The sequence below is a fragment of the Takifugu rubripes genome, chromosome 22 (genome assembly GCF_901000725.2).
Source record: "Takifugu rubripes chromosome 22, fTakRub1.2, whole genome shotgun sequence".
NCBI lineage: Eukaryota > Metazoa > Chordata > Actinopteri > Tetraodontiformes > Tetraodontidae > Takifugu > Takifugu rubripes.
In genome coordinates, this window is record NC_042306.1 from 3,225,257 (window position 1) to 3,240,743 (window position 15,487).

General features: G+C 48.9%; 1 protein-coding gene across 6 annotated transcripts in view; it reads left to right on the top strand.

Moving 5' to 3' along the window:
• Nucleotides 1–15,487, top strand: part of mtcl1 (microtubule crosslinking factor 1) — a 31,477-nt gene that overhangs the window by 3,642 nt on the left and 12,348 nt on the right. For 4 of the 6 annotated variants that reach the window (XR_003887101.1, XM_029831720.1, XM_029831722.1 and 1 more), the window contains exons 2-7: nt 304–528; nt 677–835; nt 9,047–9,106; nt 9,366–10,745; nt 13,755–13,901; nt 15,332–15,427. Coding sequence is in view for 5 of the 6 variants with exons in the window: in XM_029831720.1 (XP_029687580.1) it covers nt 304–528; nt 677–835; nt 9,047–9,106; nt 9,366–10,745; nt 13,755–13,901; nt 15,332–15,427 (2,067 nt within the window). In the remaining variant the exon portion in view is untranslated. Of the gene's footprint in view, nt 1–303; nt 529–676; nt 836–9,046; nt 9,107–9,359; nt 10,746–13,754; nt 13,902–15,331; nt 15,428–15,487 lie in introns of all 6 variants that reach the window. The other 2 variants (XM_029831721.1, XM_011616193.2) reach the window with 2 other exon arrangements.

A 15,487-nucleotide genomic window follows, 5' to 3' on the forward strand; every position in this document is an offset into this window, starting at 1 on the left:
ACCGGGTCCTCTGGTGATGCCAGCCGATGGTCTGTACCGTTACATCATCTCATCTCCCGTAATAACGCCAGCGTATGAACGTCATCCCCAATATTAACGTTTTATAATGCCCCTTCTTTTAATTATGGTACTACTTTGTTCTAACTCATTGCAGCCTGGTGCAGTTTAACAAAGACTTCCTGTCACTTCCGTTGGCAGCCTCAAGGGCCGAGTCAGCAGTATTTGCAGAGTTACGCTCGACTACATGTCTGGAATTAATCTGTAAAAACAGCTGAAAATGTGTCCGTCTCCCGTGTCGCCCAGGATGAAGTGGACGAGCTGCGGGCGGAGATGGAGGAGATGCGGGACAGTTACCTGGAGGAGGAGGTCTACCAGCTGCAGGAGCTGCGGAGGGAACTGGACCGCTCCAACAAGAACTGCCGCATCCTGCAGTACCGCCTGCGGAAGGCCGAGCAGAAGAGCCTGCGGGTGGCGCAGACGGGCGACGTGGACGGAGAGCTGCTCCGCAGCTTGGAGCAGGACCTGAAGGTGTGCACCAGATCTGGTCGATGGTGATAATTACGAGAAAATTTAGCCTTAGCATTACCATTAGCAACCATTAGCATTCAGGGACTAAATCTCCTTTAACCTCAGTGATGTCAGTGCAGGTGTGTGTGTGTGTGTGTGTGTGTTGCAGGTGGCAAAAGACGTGTCCGTGCGCTTGCACAACGAACTGGAGAGCGTGGAGGACAAACGCAGCCGGACGGAGGACGAGAACGAGCTGCTCAGGCAGAAGATCATAGAGGCGGAGATTTCCAAGCAGGCGCTGCACAACGAGCTGGAGAGGACCAAAGAGGTGGGAGGGAATATTTATGATCCCCCAGACCATCCGTCCTATGAACGTCTGCTGAAATAAGTACAGTTTAGACTTGTTTTCAATGCTTTCCATCACATAAAACAGGATGTCTCCATTGAATTGAGACATGGGCGACTTAAGCTAGCAAATATTTCACTCTTTTATAAATACCAACGGGTTGAACTTCCTCTTCGGCCCAGCAGGATGTCTTTAAACGCGTGAGGGGACGAGTTAGTATTGGTTCGTCTAATCAGCTGAAGCAGCAGCAGGTTGGACCATCTGCCAACAGGCAGAAAACGGGCTAATACCAGAGCCGGCGGTACGGGACGGTGGCTTTTCCGTGGTTCTGGCAGCCGCCTCTGGTCACGCATGTCGCTGGTTTGACTTCCAGCTGGCTCTGCAACGACACGTTCAGGGGCGCGTGTTCAGGGTGACGCTCTGAAGCTGTTTATCAGCTCCACTGCTGTGGGGTTGTTTTCAGTCCTCCTTCGATCGAGCGGCTCAGACTGGGGCGGGGACGGAAGAGTCCCCGGTGGGACCGTGCTGGTGAGATAAGATGGTGCATGTTGTTTTTGCCGCACGTGTTCCTCCGCGGTTTGTCCCAGAAAAACACAAACCACCTCTGGAGCAGCGCGGCAGCACCAGACGACAACCAGAGTCTTCGTGTCTCGGTTTGAAGTGTTTTGGTTATCGGAGGCTCACAAACATCGAGCTAACTAAGAGAATCTTAAGAAAGGGTCACAAAGATCAAACTCATCTCCTGAAGACAGGTCGGAGCAGCGTGTTCTGTTAAGGTCCAGTACGCGTTCCCGAACCTCCCTGCTGGATTTGAGCGTGAGCAGGATTGTCGTGTTTGGGAGGTCGCCGTCGTTGTGGCGGTTGTTGATCCTCCTGAATAAACGCGCTCTCCGTTTGTTTCCCACCCGACCAAATGAGCCGTTGCCTATCAAACGTGACACCGGGACATTCTGGACCCAACCTGTTGTTTATTCTGAGACCCGATCGAGTTAAATGACTGAGCCCGTGTTCCTCCCGCGTCTGAGCGGCTCTTCTGAGCTCTTCTCTAGATCCAAATTCTGCCTGGGAAGAACGTGACGGCTTCCCTTTCTGTTCTCTGCCATGGTTCCCCGTCGAAGGAGTGTAAAGGAATCTCATTGACCTAGTTAATAACTCATAGCTGCCTCCACCAGTGTGTGTGTGGGGGGGGATCTGTCGCAGTGACACACAACCAGATTGACTCGTCGTCTTCTTCTATGGGTTCCCCTACTTGCTGGATTGGTATCATTTAAACTGAAAGTTCTCCTGATTGCAGCCCTCGATGTTGCTACCTTTTAAAGCAGAATTCCGGGCATCAAACATCCTGTTTGCGGCCGAACAGGTGAGAAGATTCAAACGTTGCACCATAAAAGTGTCTGCTGCAGAAGCTCTGCAACGGACAGACGAACGGATTCTGGACGGACGCCTCCGCTGTCGTCATAAACGTGTCGCGCCCACGCGGCGGCTGCACGTGTGCAGCTGAGAGGCTGCGGAGAGGCGGATGATTTTTGTCAAGGACGTTGAAAATGTGCTCGTATGTAAATCTTAACACGCAGACTATTTAATTGGACTCTTCTCCCTTCTAAAACTGATGGATCGTGTCGGTGGAAAAACACGGTGTTGATTTTGAGTGGGAGCTGAGGTTTATTGTCAATATTGGGGGAAAAACAATGACGTAACACCCGAATGGAGATATTCACATGTTCCGATCCAAAAACCTGATTATTTTATTAATATGATGTATTAGAATTTACATTCTTGCCTCACAAAGACAACATGGTGTAAAGTTCTGAGCCCAAACGTTCATTCTGGAAAACATTATTTCTGTTTACTGATTTTGAAATTCTCCACTGAACTCAAATGAAGTGGATAAAACACCAGCTGGAGCGCGGAACGCTGTCTTTATTTTACGCATGGCGAGCAGGTCGGGGTCGTAAACTGGAGCAGTGTGTGGACGGCCGTCCATGGCATTGTTGTCTCTGCTCTTAGTCTAAATAATTGATTATTTAATTATTCATTCAAATAACAGAAATGAGGATTTTTACGCATCTTTCAGCTATTTTGGGCTAAAACTGGTTCAAGACAGGAAGCCTGTAAAGCTTTACGTAAACCGGACCTGTCTGTAGCATGACACCGTTAAATCATGCTCCTATTTGAATGCTTAGAGCAGCATTTGGAGGCTAATTTTGGTGATCTGTATGTGCTTCTTTTTTCTTATTGAACCGCACTTATTTATTTATTTACATTTTAGATAAAGGAGGACATCAACAATGATCGATAATTTAATACAGGCCATAAAGGAAAATGCTTTGGAACCATTCTTGGCCCAGTTTGACGTCAAAATCCTCAGAAAACTGGAGACCTCCACCCAATGATATGATAATACGATCCTCCGTCTGTGCTTCTGTGGCGGCTCAGGACTCGGCTGGGGTTTGGTCGGAACGCACGTTTTCAAATCTGGCTGTCTTTGGTCGCTGGCTGCCCAATTGTAAAGACGGCGGTGTGCGTGCGGAGGCCCCGCCCTCTCATTACCCCTCTTTTGTGATCTTTCTGGCGCACACAAAGGGACAGCGAGCGGCCAAGTGCTGGTTAATGAAAAGTAGCCCGGGAGGGGGGTGAGGACGAACTCATTAGCAACCAGCTGGACAGCCCGGTGGCCCCCGCCGTCTACGCCCTCCTCCAACACGCCTTCCCTCCCCAGTAGAGAATAACAGTCTGTTGTCTGGCGCCTGTTAGCGAAGGAGAAGCATTAGTGGAGACCAGAGTGGGTCAGGCTAATGCTGCACCATCCTGGGGGCCGCAGGGCAGGTTTACGCACGTCTTTACGCCCAAAACCATTAGCACGACGGGCTCAGCCGCTGTGAACTCTTTCCTGCGTTTGACAGAAAATAACTGTTCAGGAAATCGCTATGGAAACCAAAAACAGACAGAGATGATCTCCAACAATTCTGATGTCACTGGACAAATATGCCAACTTAGCAGAACTTTGTTACCGAAGTTTGTTACATCGCCACTGGAAATTCCAACGGAAGGTGAAGTCAAATGTTTGAGCATCCAAAAGAGTCGATGTCAGAGGGCTGACGCCAGCCTGATGCTCCGGATCATTCTGGGAGAGCGAAATCTCATCTGATTACATTCCGGGTTACATCACCGACGTTGCCCTCTGGTCGCTGCGTGTCTGAACCAACGGTATTTGTTTTGGCAGCACGGGAGACGCAGCATCGCTATCATTTTCCTGATCCGTCAGCAATATTTTCCCGCTCAAAGGGAATTCTCTGCTCCCGTGTGTCTCCTCTGGGTGTCCTGATGGGAGCAGAGCAACGCTCGCCACTCCTGCCCTCTGCATGTGGCGTCCTCTCGGTCTTTATCTCTGCACATGACACCTCACTGGTTCGCTGCCAGCCTGCTATCCCAGAATACTCGGGAGGGCTGCCGAGGAGCTCCCAGGCAGCTGAAAGGGCAGATCTGCCCCCCTGCTGGCTAATCTGAGTCACGCTGTCGCTTGTAGCTTCAACTGTTGCAACTGTAATGCAAAAAGTAAGGTGACGAGGGTTGAGGTGTTGAGTGTGAGTGTCGCCACTCTACGTGCACGTTAGATGACCCCCAGTCTGAACCTCCACGTGTATGAAACTGGTTTTGACAGTCAGGGAAGGTTGTTGCTGAGTTCACCGGGCTGGGATCTGTAGTCGTTAGCAACGCCTATTTTGATCCACAAATGAACCATCGGTAAAAATAGACTTTTTTGGCAACGCCTCCTTGTGTCTGAGTGATAAAAGATCTCCCTTTTTCTGTGTGAGAATTTTCAATTTAGCTTATTCTGACTTTACCATGGTAACCAGGAATGGACAACTCAGCCAGGCAACGGGTCATTAAATGCTGGAGAGTAAAGCAACAGATAAGAGTTTAACTCTGCCATTTCTTTTAGACAATATACATTTTAACAGTTAGCACAACAACAAGTTCTTGTTATTAGTTAAATCACTACCTTTCACGCCTAAAAGTCCTCTCAGGACTTCAGTTGCTGCAGGACAGTTAATCTGAAGCTCCTATTCTGTTTTTTTTTTCTTTTTTTCCTTCATTTTTCTTGTCTGTCAGTCAAATGGTAAACGTGTCCAGGCTTTAAGGAGATTTGTTATAAATGAAAAATTCCATTAGCTTTACAAGAAAGAAAAAAAGGTTGACTGATCCTTCTTTGAGTGGATCTTAAGCCAATAATGACTTAATTTGATTTTCATGATGACGGCCTGGATGTTTGGTTCATGTCAGACATCTTAAATTTATAAATCTGGTCCTCAGAAGTAGAACGCCATCTCGCCTCATCCTATGTTATATGTGCACCGACACGTTGTCTTCCTGTCACACATCTAAATAGACGTCGATGTTGTCGCAGATTTTTCAAGAGCAGACACATTTGAGATGTCGCCGACTTCATCCCGCTGAAGTGAGAAGTCGTCCTCGCGTGCTGTGGACATCGGGGACGCCGTCTCCATGGCTCCGCAGATTCTGCTCGGTTCAGACAGCGAGGATCTCGCAGCCGCCGCGGTCGTCTGACAGATATTAATGCCAGGATGGGCCGAGAGCCACAGGCTGTTTACGAGATGCTGCGCTCCTCTGAGGGCGGTCTGACATTGGACTGACCTCAGCTGCATCCAGCCTGTCTGGCTGCCGCGCATCCGGCTACGCCGACAGATGCGTGCAGACACGCCACCCTGCCGCCTGCCTCGTGTTTGCAGCGGGATCCTATAGCAACGCTGATCAAAACGTTATGTTAACGCCGTTAGCCTCGACCGGTTAAGGGTTGTTTTGTTTTTGTTTTCTTTGAGGGAACATTGAATTCCAGTGCGTCTGCGTTTGCGCGGTCCCCACCTCAGGTGGCCACAGATTGATCACCCTCATAAACAATGACAGAGCTATAAATCACGGAGCAGCAGCCAAGAAAAGACCTGCACCACCCAGATGGGGAAATTAAATCAAACCGCACTTATTCGCGCCGTATTAATCAATTTATCGAAAAGGATTAGGTTCCGCATCGAGCGCTCGTTCATTCAGATCTCGCTAATATAATCTGCCTCTATGCTCCTGACGGGTGAGCCATATTTATTCTGTTGTATTGGAGTCTTAGGCGGCTAAATCCGATATCAGAGAGGGTTTATCTGCATCCAGCGGCCATCCCAGCCCCTTTTGTGCTCGTTCCCCCAATCTGCCATCGGCCCGCCTTCCTGTCCCCGTTCTCGGTGGTCACCCCACACTTCCTGTCAAATCTCATTACCAAAGCCAGACGCCTCCCTCGGCCCGGTTTATCAGACTCTCAGCACAATCATAAATAGGCCAAGCTGTTGAGGATAGATGCTGCTGAAAATACACTCGCTGTTCCCGTTCTTATTCAACAGCCACTTCCTCCCAACATCGGAGTTTTGTGTCTCCGTGTGTCGCTACTCTGCTTTTATTTTTCTGCCGTTCCTCCCCACGTTTACATTGGACTGAGGATAATGGTGTAGTAGCCACTCCTGACACTGCCATAACGGTTCTGCTGAGTAACGCCGGAGGTAATAATTAAGAATAGAGGCATCGTCTCACATGCATATTTCAAACGACGCCGTCTGAGTGCTCGATGCAAATCCAGCCAAAAAGCAGATCTTCTCCGTCTGAAGCAGTTAAACCCGTTCCTCGCGTTGTGCATTCCAAGAGTGGGTTCCACCTTTAAACCAGTTCACCTGGGAATGTGGATGGTTAAGATGCTAGTTAGTTATCTTCCAATGAAGCCGTCGTCTCCGTTTTGATAACGTAATCTCAATTCCTCCTGTTGAGCACCACCACCCAAAGTCCCCGTTCACCCGGGCTTAAAGGGGCCGAGGCTGGATCAGTCTTGTCATGAGACGCTGCTCTGAACACACAGACCTTTATGACTTCAACCAGGAAAACCACAATTGCTGAATATGTCAGATTCCTTAAAGTTCTCGGTAGTGTTTGCACATTAAAATAAAGCACATCGATGTCCGATGCCAAATGTTTTATCTGTTCATAAATGGTATATTCTGGCCTGGAGGGGTATACTCTGGTACCTAGAGCAACCCCTGTGTAACTACAGGCATCTAATCCTGTAAGATATCTGAGGCCAAGGGGAATCAAAGCAGCCAAACTGGTGCTACAGCCAACTCCCACCCCAGCTGAAGCTGCCTGCCAGCCTGCATGACTACATGACTGCCTGACAACCGCTAACCCGCGCCGGCAGGCCTGTGAGAGCAGCGCTCAGATGAATGACCCCTGTCTGCTTGTGCGTGCGCGCTATTTCTGTGGTGAGCTTCTGTGCAATTGTGTGTTAAAGTGGAAGAAATGCAGCTGTGTGCGTATCTGTTCCTGTACTTGTTACATGGTCGGTACCAAAACACTCATTCTACTAGGAATGTGAGGACGGGTGTCAAGATTGGGTTTAGGTTAGGGTGTTAGGATAGTGTGTGTTCCTTCTAAACTTGGGCAGGTCATCTCGGTAAGGAAGGCCATTTGTGCTGATCCTCACAACTTCAAGGGATCAAAACTTCTATTCTTTGACCTTTTATTTCGACTAAAAGGCAAACGCAGGTTCCAGTTGGACGTGGACACTAACAGTAGTGTGATGCAGGGATCCCGAGGGATCCCAGAGTACACCTGAACACGGGAGAGAACATACATTAATTGCTTTTATGGAGCCAGGATGTATTGAATAAGATGGGGAGAAGCAACCTTCAGTCCTTAGACACAGGACTGGGGAGGCGGGACACTACATAGAGGGTTGAAATTATATTTATATATTAATCTCTGACCGTACTGTTGTTTCTCAACTATATGTCTACGTACAGAAAATAAGGATCATGTTTGTTTGAGGATTCTGAAGGGCTTTACAGAAGATGTAGTCTAATCCGCTGTCTCCCCAGAGAGATTAGCTTTGTCACCAGGGCTGGGAATTAAACCACGGCTGGTGTTGGAGATACTGGTGTGGCCACAGAGCCGTGGGGGGAGGGGATTGGCTCAGGTCGCGTGTGAATTCATTTATCTGGTCTGTAATTGGCCAAAAATTACAGTAAATAGCTGAAAACCCCAGTTAGCGTTTGTCATCATCAAATGAATCATAGGTTACATAAACTAAGACTTTGATTATGTACCTTTCCTTTATATAAGGTCATATATTTTAAAAACACGGTCTGATTAAAAACAATCAGGATTTAATGTTACTTTTAAATCTGTTCAATTTTTTTTTTGATGCAAAAGGAAATTGTTTCATTTCAGTCTGAGGTTGGCAAATGTAGTTTCGGTGTTGCTCGGTCTCTCATTTAAAGCGCCACCCACACGGACGCGCCTTGACAGATATCAAACGCACCCTGATGCTACATGAAGAGCAGGGGAAGCTGCTCCTTAGGACTTATTTCCTCTTTAGCCTTTCATGGCATGTAACACATTTGGACCTGACTTTTACAGAAGGGCGGCCGTACGAAACCCTGTTTTAGTTTCCACGCGGTCACAGGTCCAGCTCCTGAGTCAGGTCCGTCTCCGACCCTGGACCAAACAGGTTCAGGCTCACACTTTCCGTGCGGGCGGCTGCGAATGATTCACTCTGTCCCTTCGGTCTATTCTGGCTGCAGAGCTTCTACTGTGACGAGTTTTCCTACATCTCATCGCTGTCGTCTCAAACAGCTACAGCTGCCCCGCTGATGAATAAAACACTAAATCCAGGCTTTACTCAGGAAACCTCAGCATCCTGCCTTTAACACCACCCTCCCACCCTTCTCTTGATTTCCTCTCCTCCCAGTCAAGCTCTCATGTTCTTATTGAGCTGCAGGTGATGGTTACAGGGGGTCGATAGGGTTAGAATGCAGAGGACCTCTAATATGGGCTGGAAGACAGAATTCGACGTGATAAAAACAGCTGCTTTTTAGCTCTGCACAAATGTGAATACTTTATTTGAATGTCCGGATGTTACAACTGTAATGTGAATGTTGGCAAACTCAGTTCTTCCAGTGCACCTGGTGGCGTGTTTTGAATATGGAAATACTGACATAATTTTAACAGTACAAGGATTCTCTGTATTAAATTTAGGCAGAGTTTTATTTAACGTGTCCCAGAATGTCGGATTATTATTTAAACATCTGTTTTTAATGACCCCTCTTGAATATAATGTGATCTTTTTTTGTCTTATTGCAGACTGTGCTGAGGAGACGAGGGAGCAGGGAAACCTTTAAAGACAAAAAATCCACTTCTCAGGTAAACATCCATAGATTCCATATGGTCCCTGTAAATCGTCTGTTAAGGACACGACACACATAAAATAGCAGAAACTAGCATCATCAGATTAGCATCAAGAGCTAATCTGGTTTGATGATATTACGCAGCGTTTGATTTTAACGTCGCGCATCTGATCATCTGTAAGGAGCCTGCTGAACCGCCAGTTTCCACCAGTCGTAACGGGTGCGCCGATGCCACCGTGTTCATCTTTAGAAAGTTTCATTTGTCTCCCTCTCAGGAGGACAGTGCGGACCTCAGGTGTCAGCTCCAGTTTGCTAAGGAAGAGTCCAGCCTGATGAGGAAGAAGATGGCCAAGCTCGGCCGTGAGAAAGACGAGCTGGAGCAAGAACTGCAGAAGTACAAGTCGGTCTACGGAGACGTGGACAGTCCCCTCCCCTTGGCGGAGTGCGCCGGTGGCGGCCCTCATACGACGCGAGAGGCTGAGCTGCGACTGCGGCTCAAGCTGGTGGAGGAGGAAGCCAACATCCTGGGCCGGAAGATTGTGGAGCTGGAGGTGGAGAACCGCAGCCTGCGGGCGGAAAACGACGACCTTCGCTGTCAGTATGAGAGGGACTGCTTTGGCCGGGAGCCCTTCTCCAGCATGCCCTCCTCGCCGTACGGGGGCGACGCGCTGGAGTCGGCGAGCGAGCTGCGCCGGCATCTGCAGTTTGTGGAGGAGGAGGCCGAGCTGCTGCGGCGCTCCATCTCCGAGATCGAGGACCACAACAGGCAGCTGACGTCTGAGCTCAGTCGCTTCAAGTTCGGCCTCGGTGGCGGCTCCGGACTTGTTGGTGAAGAGGGCGCCGAGGGTCTGCTGTTCAAACCCGGCAACGGGAGCGGCGGCAATGGCGGGATGATGATGGAGGAGCTCAAATCGGCACGGATGCAGATCAACGAGCTGAGCGGAAAGGTTATGAAGCTGCAGTACGAGAACAGAGTCCTCATCTCGAATGTCCAGCGGTGCGACCTGGCCGCGCACCTGGGCCTCCGCACCGGCAGTCCGCGCGACAGCGACGCCGACAGCGACGCCGGTCGGCGAGACGCCGCCGAGGAGGAAGAGGCCGGTCGGCTCCTCCTCCTCCACCCCAAAAGAGAGGGCCCTGTGGGGGGCGAGAGTGATTCGGAAGACCTGTTTGAGAAAACTGGAACCACCTCAGGGTTGGGAAGCATCAAGCCCTCGGATGGCAGCGAGCTCAGCGCCACAGAGCTGGCCAACCGCAGGAGGGAAGAGCGGGAGTCGTTCGGCAACGTCAAGCGCGAAGCCGAACGACTCGGGAGGACGGTGGACCGCCTGATCAACGACACGGACAGCCTGATCCTCGAGGGCAGGCTGTTGGTAACGACAGGAGAGTGCCTGGAAGGGGGCACACCTTCGGGAAACAAACCAAACACCCAAGTCCTGGACACCATCAACACGCGCATGAAGGCCTTTCGCACTGAGCTCCACATCTTCACGGAGAAGCTGGACCGAGCAGGTGAGGGGCTGAGAGAGAGGACGGAGGACCTTTCCCCTATGCCCAACCTCACAGAGTCCAGCAGCTTCCTGTCCACCGTCACCTCCATGTCCCGGGACTCTCCCATCGGAACCTTCGGAAGAGACCTGGTCACAGACTTCCAGGTAGGTTCAGTAGATGATTTCTAACGTGAATTCTCTGTTCGTGGAGAACGAGCATGGGTGGGTTAGCGTGCAAGTTAGCATGTTGCTCCGTCCTCAAGACCTCTGATGTCTGGCCACAGTCGGGACAAGAGGCTGGAAAACGCCATCGTACTTAATTACCGGTACTTTTAACACAGCCGTGGATGGAATCGTTCCATTTGCAGGGTAAACAAACCCACAAACAAGATAAAGATGCAGAATAAATTTGTTAATGTGAAATTTATGTTAAGCCTAAATGGCCCCAAGTGGGACTGATCACTTAAACCTAACAAAAAAACCCTTCACTTTGACCTACACTCAAAAAAATCTGCTTATTAAGGGCAATAAGATGCTGTTTCTCAGCAGAACTCACCCAGGATTAGTCACATTTATCCCTCTCTCACCATTAGAGGGTCCTGCTCTCGTCGGTTTGTGTGGTTTGTTAGTCTAAAAATGTAAAGAAATCACTGTTGAGCTCATCACCATCGACTCCTGAGCTCTTCACCCTCTTCCCAGGTCTGTTCTTAGCGACACTAGCTGCTAACTGCTTTTTAATTGATCCACGCACCCTTGATTAAGAAGGTGTTTTAAGGCCACTCTGAATTTTTTAGGGGGGGAACTGAGAAAAAAGGTCATAATTTTGCAAGAATAAGGTTGTAAATTAACATGAAACGTGCACAAATTTATCCGAGGCCGAGTCCAGGTTTTTTTAAAATAGTTTTCAACGTCCTGATGTTGATGATATTGTAAATTTACAGTCATAGATTGATCAGAAAGTCAGAAATTTATGACAATAAAGTCAAAATATAACAAATGAGATGAGTCAGATGCGCGATATCCATTCTGGAAGATCTACTTCGGTGGTGACTTTGTTCTCATCAACACGAACGAACCCAAAAGGTGTTTTTTAGAAAGTGTTTTAGCTCAAAAACATTGATTTCAACCACATAATCAGCTCCACCAGCAACAATAGCGTCCTTTTCCCTACTCGCCACATATAAAGTTTATTATAAGTACAGAGATGTTCTTTCATAAAGACCATCAGCCATGTCAGCGATTCCAGCACGAGTTTTGACTCATTTCATACTGGTCCAATAGAATTAGACGCTAACACAAAGACAAAGTGAGGTTCCAGGCCCCTGCAGCACGAGTTACCGCCCAGCTCTGCCACGCCGGCGCTCAGGATGTCACTCTGAGGCCACCGTTGCCGCCGCCTCCCTCCACCAGCACCACCATTGCCGCTTCTCGCCGCTGCCACATTCACATTCCGCATCTCCATGTGCATCATCAGCCGCCCCGTCCGCCTTCTCTTTCCCGCACCCACGGTCCTCCGCTCCACCGGGGGGGGGGGAAGGGGGCTTTGAGGGCCATCGGTATGAGCGTTTCGGATACGGACGCAGCTTCTTCCATTTGGCTCGATTCCTGACACGAGTAGCCTGGGATGTAAAACTCGTGCAGACAATCTCGCCGCGAGTGTGAACCTCATGTTCGTCCTACATTCACCCGGGATTCCAAATGTTGTTGCCATGGGGACAAAATGCAAATATGCATACTAGTCTCTAAAATAACCTCTTCTTAATTAAAAAGAAAAAAAAAGTGCTGCGTAAGCAAGAGTTGTACTGCAGCGCAGCATAACGTGCCCTCAGTCCTTCGGGGTCATTTCTGTGTCGCCTGAGGAGGTCTGGGCGGCGTTACGGAACACCACAAACTCACCTCACTGCGCTTTGCAGAGTCTGAAGCTTTGTCCATGCACGTGGGGCCACGTCTCTGCTTTGCTCCTCTCCAACTGTCTGTTTTTTTTTTTTTGTGGTGGACGCTGGGTGGTTCGCTCAAAACTCTCGTACCTTCAAAGCAGATCTGCTAAACAGGAAGTTCTTTGTCCTCTGGGAGGCGTTAACCAGTGGTGCAATACTGCAGTGAATGGAGGGAACCGTGTGAGCGCAGCGGCATTTCTGTGCACAGCCGTGGTGATATTTACACCCTCAGTAGAGAAGTTAAGTGATTTCAATTTAACCTCAAAGTTCCATAACTCATCTTTTTTTTTGCGTTTATCTCTCATAATACCGAGATTTTGATAACCCACAGTGTAAGAAAGCTCCTAATCCAGAGGCAAATAACTCACACACCCTCCTTTAAAGTCTTTTTGATGACGCTCCCTCAAAAAGTGCTCAGATCACTCGGTAGCTCCCGGATTTCCTCCGTTTCCATCTCTTAAAGTGGCGCCTTTTGCGCCTTTTCCTCCGTGAGCGGATGTGAAATCACAGCTCGCCTTTGCGACGGAGTCTGATTCATTGGCGCGCCAACCCTCCGCTCGTGACGGTTGCTCATTTCTGTCTGCAGGTATGATTGTTTAATGTTGAACCTGTTAGAATAAGATGTGTATCATCATTCCTTTAGTTCCCTGCTTCTTTGACTCACAGGGTTGTGTTGAAAACCCTCTAACCTGCTAGCTGGTGCTCCGCAGGTCTGGCGCGGTATCTCTCAGATGTTGGTTTAGACTCATGTATCCCTCATTGCATGCGCTTCATAACAGGTATTTTGCATTCTTTCCCCCCCCCCGGTTCCCTCTCTTTGTTCCTCTTTGTGTTCCCACCAGATGTTTCAGCCCATGATTTTGTTCATCCTCATTCTCGTTCTCTTCTCTTCTCTCTCGTACGCTGTCATCTTTAAGTTGTTCTTCCTCTTTGCGCTGTTCTTCATACTCTAGTCTGTTTAGTTTTCTCCACGTAGTCTTTTATTTTGGGGGGGATTTTAGCGCCTTTACCCATTTTTTATTTTATTTGTCCCCCCCTCACTTTCTGTTGTTGTCCCCTCACATTGTCTCCTGTCTGTTTTCTCCATGAATCACCTCACGCATCTGCCCCAATACCCCCACTCCCCACCCTCCTCGTACACTACACCTGTCTGCCCCCTCCCCCACCCCATACATTTTCACATCCCCTACCTTCCACTCCCCTCCCCCTGCCCTTTCCAACCCTACGTCACTCACAGTCCGGTCAGAGGGATGAGCTGGAGTGGCGTCTAGGACAGGAGCGAGGCGTGGAGTCCCAGAGCCAGAGCCAGGCTGGGGGTCAGGCCCAGAGCAGGGGAGCCACAGGATTCACTAGGTACCACAGGCCCCTGGCTTTGAGTGTAGAGGTCAGTGCCTCCTCCCTCCTCCCTTCACCGATGGGACTGAGCTGAAACTGGACTCTATTTTCTAATCACTTTACAATCAAATGTAATTTCGTCTGTGTTGGGTTCTTCTCTGTGGAGCAGCCGACCCCCCCTCCTGTGGTAAGACCCCCTGGAGGGTCATTAAACCCGTTAATATTCAACGTTGCTCCAGTGTTTGTTCTGGTTTTGGAGCTTCTGGAGTTCACCACAGAAGGCAGGGCCAAGGCTGCTCTAAGGAGTCGGCCAGCCCACGTTCACTACAAGAGAAAATCTGGCGTTCCTTGTATTTTATTGATGAAAATTGTTATCTGAAGGATATTTCAGATGAGATTTCACACTGATTTGGGTTCTGCTCAGTCCAGCATGTCTAACGAACGCACCTCCATTCACTCAGTGTAGTCCCACAACAAGAATCCACTCCCTCAACTACTGATTCTCTCTTCATTTGGTATTTTTCTCCTTTTACTTTAAGGTTTTTTATCGCTTGTTATTTCCATACCATTTCTCCTTGAACATTTTGATTTGAGGGCCGCGAAGAAGGTCGGTCGAAGCGCTCCTCCAAAGTTTAAATTCAGTCTTTGTGGAAGTACACCGGTCCCCACCTGTCCTCACTCGGCACACTCCAGGGGTTTTCGCTTGTTCCCGTCAGATCCCTCGTGTGACTCGGCTGTTCGCCGTAGCGGCGGGGACGGCTTCCTCATCGCTGCCGCGCGTTTGCGAGGTTTCCGACTGTTGCGTAATGCAGAGTCCTGGCAGCGGAGATGCTGCACGTTTCTCTGACAGCTACACTTACAGCACATTCATGCTCTTTCTGTCCATGTGCTTTCTGTATAATCTGCGAGGTGAAGCGAATGAATGGAAAAGCGGATACAGCGGGATTAACTCTGCGCTGTCAGCCTGCGTGATTTGCATTTGACATTGGGCTGACAGGGAGGTGATCCAGGGTCAGCACACGCAGAACTGCTCAGCTTTTACTTCATTAGACGGCAACATGTATATAAAATTACCTCATATGCTTTAAAACGTCTACTACCGAAGCACAGAGAACGCATAGTTTGCAACTACAGTACGTTAACCAGGGTTTAACACATCGTCCACGCTAAAATCCAAGTGGAAAAATGTCCATTTTTGGGATTTAATTTTATATTGTTGCAATTTATTCTTTGCAGCATCTCGTCGCATGCTTCCCTCTTCACCCACACACACACTCACACACACACTGAGCTCATTAAACATGTCTGTTTAATCAAAAACTAGGATGATGCTGTCGATGGTGAAATATGCCATCATGTGCAGCATTAAACACTATTTTCTTCGAGGTTATAGACTAAAAGTAGACATATTTGCACCTCATAGACTTTTTTAAATGGATGTTATTTATTTGAGGCTGTTTTGTGTTATTGTGGGTTCAGCTCCGGGAAACGCTCGCTCCTGACCTCTCACTTCGCTTGGATCATGAACGAAAGCTGCGAGTGGCAACAGAAGAACGCGAGTCTGCGGCTCCACAGGTACAAACATACCTGTCTCACACACACACACACACACAGCGATCGGCTTTGTGGCTACAG